We start from the raw sequence: 10,924 nt of genomic DNA on the forward strand, positions 1-10,924 counted from the left end.
CACCGTGGTGGCGCCGGAGTGCGGCGGAAGGGCCGGCGGGCAGCGGGGGGCGGGTTCGAGGCGGGGCGGGGCCGACCCAGGGCCCTGGCAGGGGGCCCAGATGCCCCGGGGAGGGGCGCCCCTCTCCCCGGGGGTGGGAGCGCTCAGCTGGGCGCCGCTGTGTCCTGGGCCGTGCCCTCCGTGCTCAGGTGGGAAGGGCAGATCGGCCCCAGAAGTGCTGCAGGGCCCAGGACAAGGGCGTCTCTCGGATGCCACCGGCGGATGCAGCCAGGAGGCCCGGGCTGGAGGGGCGGTGAGCGGCCCTAGGTATTGCGGGGCGCCATCTTCCCTTCGGGTGGGGTAGGGTCAGCAAGCGCGGAACACCCGGAGGCCGGGGGGTGACCTTTATTGCGCGATTCTGAGACCGGCGCCGACCCAACTTGGGAGATTTACTGAGGGAACATCTGACCCGGCCCCTTCTCTCCTCGGGCCGGCTGCCCGGCTCTGCTCCCGGCCCGGGCCTCGTCCAGCCCTTCGAGGGGCCCCCGAGGAGCCCTGGCTGGGCCCAGGAGGCCAGGGGGCTCGGGCGGAGTGGGCACCACCGGCCTAGGACCTCCGCGAGCGACCTCGCTTCTTGCTGCGGGTTTCAATGAGCTTCTGGGAGCGGATCTTGAACGAGGCGCGGCTCACCACGTCGTCGTCCTCCCCGCTCTCCTCTTCGTCTGCGGGGAGCCCGGCTGATGCAGCCATCGGGGCGCCCTTCCGCGCCTCCGCCACCCGACCCGCCTCCACCTCGGCCCTGGGCCGGGCGTCTGACCACCTCCCGCCCTTCCCAAGCCCAGCACTGACCGAAGAACTTGTCCTTGGAGCTGGCCAGGGGGAGGGGGATGCGGGTGTTATACCGGGGCAGCTTTCCTTCCAAGGTGACCAGGAACTGAAGGAGGGGGAATCAGAGGAGAGAGGTGTGGGCGACGGAGGGGCTCGTTCCGAGTAAGCCCTGATGCCAGGCAGAGACCGCGGTCCACTAGAATTCAGATTTTGGTTTTGAGACAGGGTCCCGCTGGTCTTGAACTCACGGCAATCCTCCTGCCTCAGCCTCCCCAGTGCTGCCCCACCACGCCCAGTATTTCTCCAGCCCAGCTTCGCTTTGCTTCTCAAAAGACCCTCTGAGGTCCAGCTCCGGTCAGGGCCACCTCTGACTCCCAGCCCCTCCTGGCCTCCTGGGGACCTGCTCACAGCTCTGCTGGCTTCTGCCTGGAGAATCAGGCTCGCCCTCAAATCGCTCCCATGGTCCCCGAGACCCTTTCCCAGCTGCCAGTCCACACCCTGTCCCCCAAGGGCTGCCTCCATCCCCTCTGGCCTGCATGGGCTGTAGGGGCACCTCGCGGCTGGCCATGTGGCGCAGCATCTCCGGCACGTCGTGGCTCAGTAGCTGAGTCTGCAGTTTGAGCAGCTTCTCCTCCACCAAGCCCAGCAGGTTCGGCAAATAGTCAGCTGCGGTGGGGTCTAGCACCTTTTGCGAGAAGCGGCTGTCCTCCTGCAGCCGTGGGAGGAGCCGAGTCGGGAGGGGCGGGGCTTTTGGAAGCTCCACCCATGAGCGGGACTTGGAATGAAGACGGGTTGGGGGGGTGTTGCCCACCGTTGGGGGTTGGGACCTCTAAAATAAGAAGCCCCGCTTTGAGGCGGAGCCTCTGAACACCAGACACAGACTAAAGGTGAGCAAAATAATACTACCTTGAGCGAGGCCATTGTGTGGATGGCCTTCTGAAGAAAGATTATTTTTTTTAGTACTGGAGATTGAATCCAGAGTCCTTTTCCTGAGCTACATCCTCAGTCCTTTCTTTGGGGACGGGGTCTCCATAAGTCCCTGAGTTGCCCAGGCTGGGCCAGAACTTGAGATCCTACCGCCTCAGCCTCCCAGAGTGCTCAGTTGACAGACATACACTACCACACCGGGCAAAAGTGAGTCTCTTGCCGGGCGTGGTGGCGCACGCCTGTAACCCCAGCACTCGGGAGGCTGAGGCAGGAGGATCGTTGCGAGTTCAAGACCAGCCAGGGCTACAAAGTAAGCTCAAGGCCAGCCTGAACTGCATAGCGAGACCCTGTCTCAAAAAAAGACAAAAAAAAAAAAAAAAAGTGAGTCTCTTGAGGACTGGCCAGAGCTTCTCCCATCTCCACGGCCGAAGGACTGGAGTCCCCAGCGTTTCCGGTGGGAGCACGGTGGGCCTTTCCCACGGGGACGGGGCTTGGGGCAGGACAGTCCCTGAAGTCCAGGCCTCTGGGAGTGAGGGGGTTCCCTGGGCATGTAGGGCAGGGAGGCTCCCTGCTGCAGGCTGGGCCTCTGCGCTGTGCACTGAAGATGCGGATGGGTTCCCTGGGATCTCGTGTGACAGTACCCACCACTGGACCTCCACTGGGGGTGGGTCTCCTGACCAGTGCCCGTGGGGCGGGGGATCCAGGGGCGGGCCTGTCTGGGCGGGGCCACCGGGCTGTGTGTCTCCATGGGCGGGGCCACTCTGGGGGCGGGGCCTACCACGGTGATGACTTTCAGCTTGCTGGCCAGGTGCTCCAAGCTCTCCCTAACCACCTGCGCCGTTCGAGTGGCGCGCTCCAGGTGCTCCTGGGCCTCCGTGCGTCGCTGCTCTTCCGCCTTGAGGCTCCTCTGCAATTCTTCTTGAAGCTTCTGCTGGCTGCAGGGAGCAGAGAGGTCACCCCGCAAGCGCTGCCGAGCCTGCACCCCTCCCACGGCCTCCCCACACCTGGCAACCGGGCCTCACCTCACTCGCTCTGCCTCCCCGGAGTATTTGAGGTCCTCGAGCTCCCGCTGCAGCCGCTGCTTCTCTTCTTTGAGCTTCAGCAGCGTCTGCTCGTTCTCCTTCTTCAGGGTCTCCAGCTGCGTGAAGGTGTAGCCCTGGGCCAGGAACCGCCGCACCACCGACTGCGGGCCAACCAGCCCGGGTCAGAGCCAAGCCAAGGGGGCGCGGGCCCCTGCCCATCCTGTGCGCAGGACTCGCGCCTAAGCTGGTGTTTTGTTTTATTTATTTATTTATTTGTCTTTTTTTTTTGAGACACGGTCTCGCTGTGCAGTTCGCGCAGGCCTTGAGCTCACTTTGTAGCCCAGGCTGGTCTCGAACTTGCAGCGATCCTTCTGCCTCAGCCTCCCCAGTGTTGGGATTACAAGCATGTGCCACCGCGCCTGGCAACCTGGTGTTTTAATTTTGATTGGGCACAATTAGGAATTGGACCCATGGCCTTTGCACTGAACTGCATCTCCAGCCCTTTTTTATTTTTTACTTTGAGATACGGTTTTACTAAATTTCCCTGGCTGGCCTGGGACTTGTCATCCTCCTGCCTCGGCCTCCCAGAGTGCTAGGATGACAGCTGATAGATTTTGCACAGTGAAGGGATGACAGATCCATGTGTGTGGGTTCAGGCTCAGGGCTGCCTCAAGTGGTGCAGTCCCTGAGAAATCGGTTTTCCAGTTCCCTTCCTGCTCCACAGTTAAGAAATCTGAGTCCACCAAAGTCAACCAGTAACTTCTAGGGGTGAAGCTTACACAGAGAAATGCCATGCGCCTGGGCAGCCATCGGCTCAGCCCACCCCTTCCGGAAGGGAGGGCCCACATGCTCCTCCACGCCCCACAGATCTCAGTCCCAGATCTCTTAGGCATCGACCCTGTGGGAGGAGTAGGGCCAGCCAACCCGAAGGGGAGAACCTGGCTGGGAGATGAGCCCAAGACTGGAAGCAGGCACCAGAGTGGAGGGAGGGGTAAGGGTCTTGTAAATTTTCAAAAATGTTGCGGAGTACCCCACCTGCTGGCTCTGCGGGTGGCCCTAGAGATCCCTCTGTGTCTTAGCAATGTTACCGGCAGTAACGTCTCAGTTCTCCTTTGCCAAACTTCAGTGCAAAGCTGGGAGTGGTAGCACACACCTGTAATCCTAGCACTCGGAAGGCTGAGGCAGGAAGATAGCCAAGAGTTCGAGGTCAGCCTCGGGTACATAGTGAGTGCAAGGCCTGTGCTACCTAGAGAGATCCCGTCTCTAAAACAAGGAAATGAAATACGAAGGGAGAGGAGATGACAGCCAGGTGCAGGCTGCTCTCCTGGGCTTTGCTGCGAGGGCAGCAGGGACTCGGGGCGGCAGCTGGAGGGGGAAGGTACGTCTTTCAAGAGAGCGGTTTGCGCGCCGCCGACCTGTCCCGCGGGATGTGCTGGGCCCGGCTTGTGCGTGACTAGGGGCGCAGAGGGCGGCGGGCGGCGCTCACGTGTGTTTCAGCCGCGCCGGTGGCATCCTTGACCTTGCTGAAGGTCACCTCCATCTGATACATGCTCCAGCGCCGCCGCAGCTCCTCCTCCTTGGCGTGCTGGTGGTCTTGGATCGTGTCGTCGGACTGCAGCAGGAGGTGATCGCGTTGCGTCTGCTCCCAGGGGAGGAGGTGAGGTCAAAGACAGGCTCAGCTGCGGGGAGAAAGGCTCGGAGCGCAGGTGGAGTGGGGGCTGGGCCAAGGCTTGGGGTCAGGTGAGGGCACCCAGGCATGGGTCAACAGAAGTGGGCAGGAGGGGGGCCTAAGAGCCAGGGAAGGGGGTGGAGTCAGGACAGGGGCGGGGCTTTAGGAAAGGGGGGTTAAAAGCAGGGCCAGAGGTGGGCGGAGAGGCGAGGAAAGGAAGGGGCGGGCTCAGCAGGGAAGTGGGTGGGGCGGAGCCAGGGAGGGGCGGGGCTAGGAGCAATGCGGAAAAACCCGAAAGGTCCGGGACTCCCGGATGAGGGCCAAGTGGGGGCGTGGCTGGGCCCAGGTCAGGCCAAGTCTTGGTTGGTTTGGGCTTGGATGGATTGAAGTCCTGCGCCCTGGTGTTCCCACCTTTCGCTCCATGCGCTCATTCTGGAGTTTTTTCTCCTCTGCGCGCTTCTTGCAGTCAGAAATATAAAGCTCCCGCTTCTTGCGCTCCCGGATCACCTTCTCCTCCAGATACTGCAGCTGGTTCTGCAGGGCAGGCAGTGGGGGGCGGCTGGAACCTCACGGGGCTGCAAGGTCTACACAGCTGCTGTGTGGCATCTTTATTTTTTGAAGACATGGTCTTGCTATATAGTTCAGGCTGGCCTTGAACTCACAGAGATCCTCCTGCCTCAGCTTCCTGAGTGCTAGGATAACAGGTGTGCACCGCCACTCCCAGCTTTTTTTTTTTTTTTTTGCGGTGCTGGCGATGGCACCAGGGTCTCACGCAAGCTAAGCAAGTGCTCACCACTGAGCTGCACCCCCAAGCCCAGGTCTACACAGCTAGACCAGGCTGCAGGGTGAGGGGAGCTAGAGAGCCTGGGGCTCAGGGATGGCTGAGTTTCGATTCTGGGTCTGGGTAATGTGGCCGATAGGCAGGACCCCAGGGCAGAGGACCCTGGCACCTTGGCAATGTCCCGGGCGTTGAGGGCCTCTTGGTTCACCACGTGCAGTTCCTGCACTTCCTGCTTGGCTTTCAACACCTCAGCCTCCATGGCATCCAGCTGGTTCCCCAGGGTGAGCGCCTCCTCCTGGGGCATGGAATGGGGCGGCTGTGACCATATCCCCAGCGGCCTGGCCTCCGCCTCCCAGGCCGGCCCCCTCCCTGGGCTACCTGCAGGTAGGCCTTGAGCTGCAGGTACACGCCAGTGATGTACTCGGCCTCTTCCACCTTCATGCGGGCCTTCTCCAGCCGGTTCTCCAGGTTCCGCATGGTCTGGGGTGGCAAGGCCAGGCTGAGTCCCCTGGGGCTCCGCCTCCCCCCCCCCCCCCCCCCCCCCCCCCCCCCCCCCCCCCCCCCCCCCCGCCTCGTGGCCCCACCTTGGCCATCTCGGTCTGGCTGTCCTGTGCCTCCGCCACCTCCAGCTGGCGCAGGCTGTCCTGCAGCTGCAGCTGGTCCAGCCGCCTCTGTCGCAGCACCACCTGGTGTCGCAGGGCGTTCAGCTGCTTCACCTTCCCGCTCAGCTGGTGGTCCAGGTGCTCCAGGGCTTGCTGTGGGTGGGGCGGGAGAGCAGCCCTCATCCCACTTCTCTCTCAGCATCGACCTGCACTCTGCCACCTCCTTTTGCTGGCTTCCTGGGCCCTCAGTTTCCACGCTGCCCTACTGGTGATCTGACACAGTCTCAGGGTCTTAAAAGCCACTCATTTCTTTCTTTGGTACTGGGGATGGAACCCAGGGCCTTCCCACTGAGCCACAACCCCAGCCCTTTTCATTTTTTTATTGTAAGACAGGGTGTCTTTAGTGGCCCAGGCTGGGCTCAAACTTGTAATCCTCCTGCCTCAGCCTCCTAGAGTGCTGGGATTTCAGGCATGTGCCACCGTGCCCAGCCCAACTGTAAGCTCTGTCATGTTTATGTTTCCAGATGTCTCCACAGGCACCTCAAAACCATCACGTCTGAAACTGAGTGCCTATCCCTCTCGCAAACCAGCCATTCTCAAATCGCCACCATCCCGGCACACGGCAGCTCCGTCCTCCGGATACTCCAGCCCAAACCTCACATGGTGGAGCAGGCGCCTAGCAAGTCGAGGCCCTGGATTCCATTCCCAGCACCAAAACCAAAACACAAGCGATCCTCAGCTCATCTCTCTCCCGCCCGCATCCCATTGGTTAGCAGTTCCTCTGGACTGTCTCGCAGGGTCTCCCTCAGCCTCCGCTGCTTTGGTCACTTTGGTGGCACTGAGGCCCAAACCACCTTTCACCTGGGTGGCCTCTTCCTGGCCTTGGCTCTTGTCTCCCTGAAGTTCCTTTTACCCTCTGATTCTAGGTATGGAATCCACACTGGGAGCAAAGTCTGTCACACGGTTCAACAAGGACGAGCAGTTCTACTCTAGCTATACTGGCCTGCATCCAGGTTGGCAACACTCCAAGGCTGCCTCTGTCTCAGGACCTTTGCACTTGCTGTCCCCTCTGTTGGGAGTCCTCTTCCCAGATCCCTTCCTGCCTGTCCGGTTCTTGGCTCAAACATCACCTCCTTTGGGAACAGGTCATGGCCGACACCCCCAACTCTAAAGCAGCAGCTCTTGTCCTCTGTTCCTCCCTAGTGCATAACCTTGCTTTTTGTTTTTTTTTCTCTTGTCATTGCTAGAAAGTCCTTTGTCTCTATATTTGTTGTTCTTGGGATGGGTTTTGGTTGTTTTTACAGTGCTGGGGATGGAACCCAGGGCCTCAGGCCCGCTAAGCAAGTGCTCCACCCCTGAGCCACATACCCAGTGATTTTTACTTTATTTATTTGTGGTATTGGAGATCAAGTCCAGTGAGGTTGTGCCATGGAGCTAAGCCCCCTTTATTTTTTATTTTGAAACAGGGTCTCACTGAGTTGCCTAAGCAAGATGTGAGCTTGCGACCCTCCTGCCTCAGCCTCCAGAAGTGCTCCAGTTACAGGTATGTGCCCAATAAAATTAATTTTAAATTTTAACTTAAAATTTGTTTTGAGACAGAGTCTTGCTACACAGTCCAAGGCTGGCCTTGAAACCACTACAGAGGCCAGGCTGGACTCAGATTCGTGGTGATCCTCCTGCCTAAGCCTCCCAAGTGCTGGTATTATAGGCATGTGCTGTCACACTGGTTTATTTTTTTATTTTGAGACAGTGTCTCACTCTATTACCCAAGCTGGCCTCAGCCTGTGATCCTCCTGCCTTAGCTTCTGGAGTAGCTGGGATCACAGACACGCACCACTGCGCCTGTGCTTTTTTGTTTGTTTTTATTTTATTAAGAGATGGGTCAAATGCCAGGCGTGGTGGTGCACACCTGTAATCCCAGCACTCGGGAGGCTGAGGCAGGATTGTTGTGAGTTGGAGGCCAGCCTGGGCTGCAAAGTGAGCTCAAGGCCAGCCTGAACTGCACAGCGAGACCGTGTCTCAAAAAGACAAAAAAAAAAAAGAGAGAGAGAGAGAGATGGGTCAGATAGGTCCTTTGTGTTGGCTAGACTGGCCCCAAAATCCTGGGCACAAACAACTTTCCTGCCTCAGCCTCCTAAGTAGCTGGGACTACAGGCATGCAGCAAGGGAAGCATTCTTGAGGATGGTTTGGTCAGTTTTCTCCGCTAGGCTGGGAGCTGCCTGGAGGGAGGACTTGCTGGCCTTTATTTGATACAGGTGTTGCACTATGTTGCCCAATCTGGCCTCAGACTCTAAAAAAATAATTCCATGAGTACAGATTTCGTTGACTGAGTAAATGACTGGCAGCCAGGGCGCAGAAAGGACGGGGGAGGAAGGAGTCGGTGATGGCGGCACTGCAAACCTGGGCCATCCTGTTCTTCAGGTACGGCTTCTCTTCCTTCCACTCCTGAATCACAGCCTGCACCACTTTCTCGTCTCCCTGCGAGGAGAGGCGCCCGGTCAGCCCGCAGCCGCCGCCCAGGTGTCTGAGCGTCCAGCCGGCCCCCACCCGCCCTCACCTGCAGCAGGTCCGTCAGCTGCCCCTGCAGGGCCTTGATCTCCTCGCGGAGCTGGCTGATGGCTTCCTGGTTCTTCTTAATGTTCCACTGGGAGCTCTCGTAGAAGGTCTTCCGGTCACCCTCTGTGGCAGGTGAGGGGACAGACCCAGCCCGGTGTCACTGGGCAGGTGTGGCATCTCCCAGAGCGAAGACCTCTGTGCAGTCAGCAGCTTCATATTTTGATTGGCTTTTGTTTTTGTTTTTTTGAGACAGCATCTTGCTATGTAGCTCAAACTGGCCTTGAACTCATGGCAATCCTGCCTCAGCCTCCTGAGTGAGTGCTGGGGTTACAGGCCTGTGCCACATACCCGGCAAAGCTCTGCATATTTTTTTTTTTTTTTTCAATACCGGGGATCAAACTCACGACCTTGCACTTGCCAAGCAGTCGCTTATGCCGCTGAGCTATATCCCCAACCCAAAAGAATTTAGGAGGCTGAGTTCCAACTATATCTGACCTTGATTAACTCAGTTACTATGCTTTTTCTCTTTTTTTTTTCTTTTTTTTTTGCAGTACCGGGGATTGAACTCACAACCTTGCGCTTGCCAGGCAGGCACTTATGCCACTGAGCTATATCCCCCCTGCATAATTATTATGTCAGTTAAAAGCAAATATATTGGCCTGGGGTGAGCTCAGTAGCAGAGCACTTGCCTAGCAGGCATAAGACCCTGGGTTCCATCCCCAGCACCACCAAAGAAGACCAATAAAACAAAAATCCTTCCTTTTGGAGCTGGGGATATAGCTCAGTGGCACAAGTACCTGCCTGGCAAGTGCAAGGTCCTGAGTTCAATTCCCAGTACCAAAAAAAAAAAAAAAAAAAAGAAAGAAAAAAAAAAAGAAAAGAAATCCTTCCTTTTGTGCATTCATGTGTCCATGGTGGACTGAGACAATTCCAGCTCCTCAGTGCCATATGCCCATAGTTGCATATCCATGTGCAGATGATACCCACTTTACAGACGAGAAGACCATGGGTCAGACTGATTCCACTGTTTAAAGCCACAAGCAGTCTCCCCGCTGTGCCCACACCCTCATTAGCTTCGCAAGATGATCTCCTAATAAAAACTGTTGGGGGCAGTGACCCATGCCTGTCATCCTCTCACTTGGGAGGCTGAGGCAGGAGAATGAGAGTTCAAGGCCAGTCTGAACTACATAGTGAGATCCTCTCTCAAAAACCCAAAATAATGCTAGGTGTGGAGGCTGAGGCAGGAGAATGAGAGTTCAAGGCCAGTCTGAACTACATAGTGAGATCCTCTCTCAAAAACCCAAAATAATGCTGGGTGTGGTGGTGCATGCCTGTGATCCCAGCACTTGGGAGGCTGAGGCAGAAGGATTTTTGCAAGTTCAAGACCAGCCTGGGCTACAAAGTGAGCTCAACTGCATAATGAGACCCTGTCTCAAAAAGACCCATAAAAAAAAAAAAAAAAAAAAAAGACCCAAAATAATAACATTAATAATGACAACAACAATAACTTACCTACCAGGATTTCCCAATTAAGCAATACTATGGCTGGATCATTATTTGCTGTGGGGAGCTGTGCTAGGCCTTGTAGAGCTGTGGGCAGCACCCTAGCTCTGCTCAGTAGATGCCAGTAGCAGAGCTACCCTTCATAGAGTGAGAACCAAAAAGTTCTACAGCCATTACCGCATGGCCCCTGGGAATGGCAACATTGCCTGAAGATGGGAGAAACACTATGTTACATTTTTGGTTTTGTCTTTTTTTTTTTTTCTCTTTTTTTGAGACAGGGTCTCGCTCTACAGTTCAGGCTGAGCTTGAGCTCACTTTGTAGCCCAGACTGGTCTCGAACTTGCAACAATCCTCCTGCCTCAGCCTCCTGAGTACTGGGATTACAGACGTGTGCCACCACCTCTGCCTATGTTATGGTTTGTGTCTAGATGTCCCTCCAAAGCCTCCTGCAGTCATGGGGCGGGCTTCTACAGTTTGTGATTGATCCATGGTCCAATGATGGGATTATGGGTGTGAGTGCTACATCGCCCTGGAGCAGGTAGCCTGCATACAATATAAGGGAGGGAAAGAGGCTTGCTCTCTCTGCTCCTCCCCTTTTTGCTCTGCTGCTTTTGCTGTTTTCCACTGCCATGCACTGCAGTCCTCGGCCATGTGCCACTCTGTCTTGGAGCCAGCTGAGTGTGGACTGAAACCTCCACAAACTGTGAGCTAAATAAACCTTCCCTTCCTTCATTTTGGGTGTCAGGTATTTTGTCTCAGCAATGAACGAGAGAAAAGTAACCAAGTCACACTAGTTTTACTTAACACTGCTCTACTACATGGCCCTGTTCTAAGTACATTTCCCATTTCAAATTTTATAGTGTGACTGTACTAGGGATTGAACTCAATGCTTTTGCTGTGTGGGGTGACAGGTCTGTTTCTCAGCTTTCAGGAGGTGAAACCAGAGGATTGCTGTGAGGTTGAGGCCAGTCTTGGGTACAAAGTGAGTTCAAGGCCAACCTGAACTGCATAGTGAAACCCTGTCTCAAAAAGACCAAAAAAAAAAAAAAAAAAAAA

At 56.5% G+C, this 10,924-nt stretch overlaps 2 protein-coding genes and 1 long non-coding RNA gene across 5 annotated transcripts in view; 1 reads left to right on the forward strand and 2 right to left on the reverse strand.

Moving 5' to 3' along the window:
• Rgl3 (ral guanine nucleotide dissociation stimulator-like 3) overlaps positions 1 to 701 on the reverse strand; it is a gene marked incomplete in the record, with an annotated part of 14,352 nt that extends 13,651 nt beyond the window's left edge. Inside the window, 1 exon segment of the mRNA XM_013505110.1 lies at positions 1 to 701.
• Positions 210 to 7,315, forward strand: LOC106146780. 2 transcript variants are annotated; one of them, XR_001231344.1, is made up of 4 exons: positions 210 to 292; positions 6,333 to 6,576; positions 6,735 to 6,821; positions 7,275 to 7,315. It is a non-coding gene; the product is annotated as an uncharacterized LOC106146780 (long non-coding RNA). The 2 variants fall into 2 exon arrangements; XR_001231345.1 differs by lacking the exon at positions 210 to 292 and adding an exon at positions 3,130 to 3,747.
• The window catches only part of Ccdc151 (coiled-coil domain containing 151), a 12,127-nt gene continuing 1,572 nt past the window's right edge, over positions 370 to 10,924 (reverse strand). The window contains exons 2-13 of one of the 2 annotated variants that reach the window (XM_005405666.2): positions 8,367 to 8,488; positions 8,210 to 8,287; positions 5,791 to 5,961; positions 5,585 to 5,686; positions 5,376 to 5,501; positions 4,837 to 4,959; positions 4,243 to 4,395; positions 2,757 to 2,917; positions 2,513 to 2,669; positions 1,361 to 1,516; positions 829 to 913; positions 370 to 701 (exon numbers count right to left, since the gene is read on the reverse strand). In XM_005405666.2, coding sequence (XP_005405723.1) covers positions 586 to 701; positions 829 to 913; positions 1,361 to 1,516; positions 2,513 to 2,669; positions 2,757 to 2,917; positions 4,243 to 4,395; positions 4,837 to 4,959; positions 5,376 to 5,501; positions 5,585 to 5,686; positions 5,791 to 5,961; positions 8,210 to 8,287; positions 8,367 to 8,488 — 1,550 coding nt within the window. In that variant the 3' untranslated portion in view covers positions 370 to 585. The remainder of the gene's footprint in view (positions 702 to 828; positions 914 to 1,360; positions 1,517 to 2,512; positions 2,670 to 2,756; positions 2,918 to 4,242; positions 4,396 to 4,836; positions 4,960 to 5,375; positions 5,502 to 5,584; positions 5,687 to 5,790; positions 5,962 to 8,209; positions 8,288 to 8,366; positions 8,489 to 10,924) is intronic. The other variant, XM_013505111.1, reaches the window with a different exon arrangement.

Source organism: Chinchilla lanigera, unplaced genomic scaffold (assembly GCF_000276665.1).
Source record: "Chinchilla lanigera isolate Chin_1 unplaced genomic scaffold, ChiLan1.0 scaffold00094, whole genome shotgun sequence".
Classification (NCBI taxonomy): Eukaryota; Metazoa; Chordata; class Mammalia; order Rodentia; family Chinchillidae; genus Chinchilla; species Chinchilla lanigera.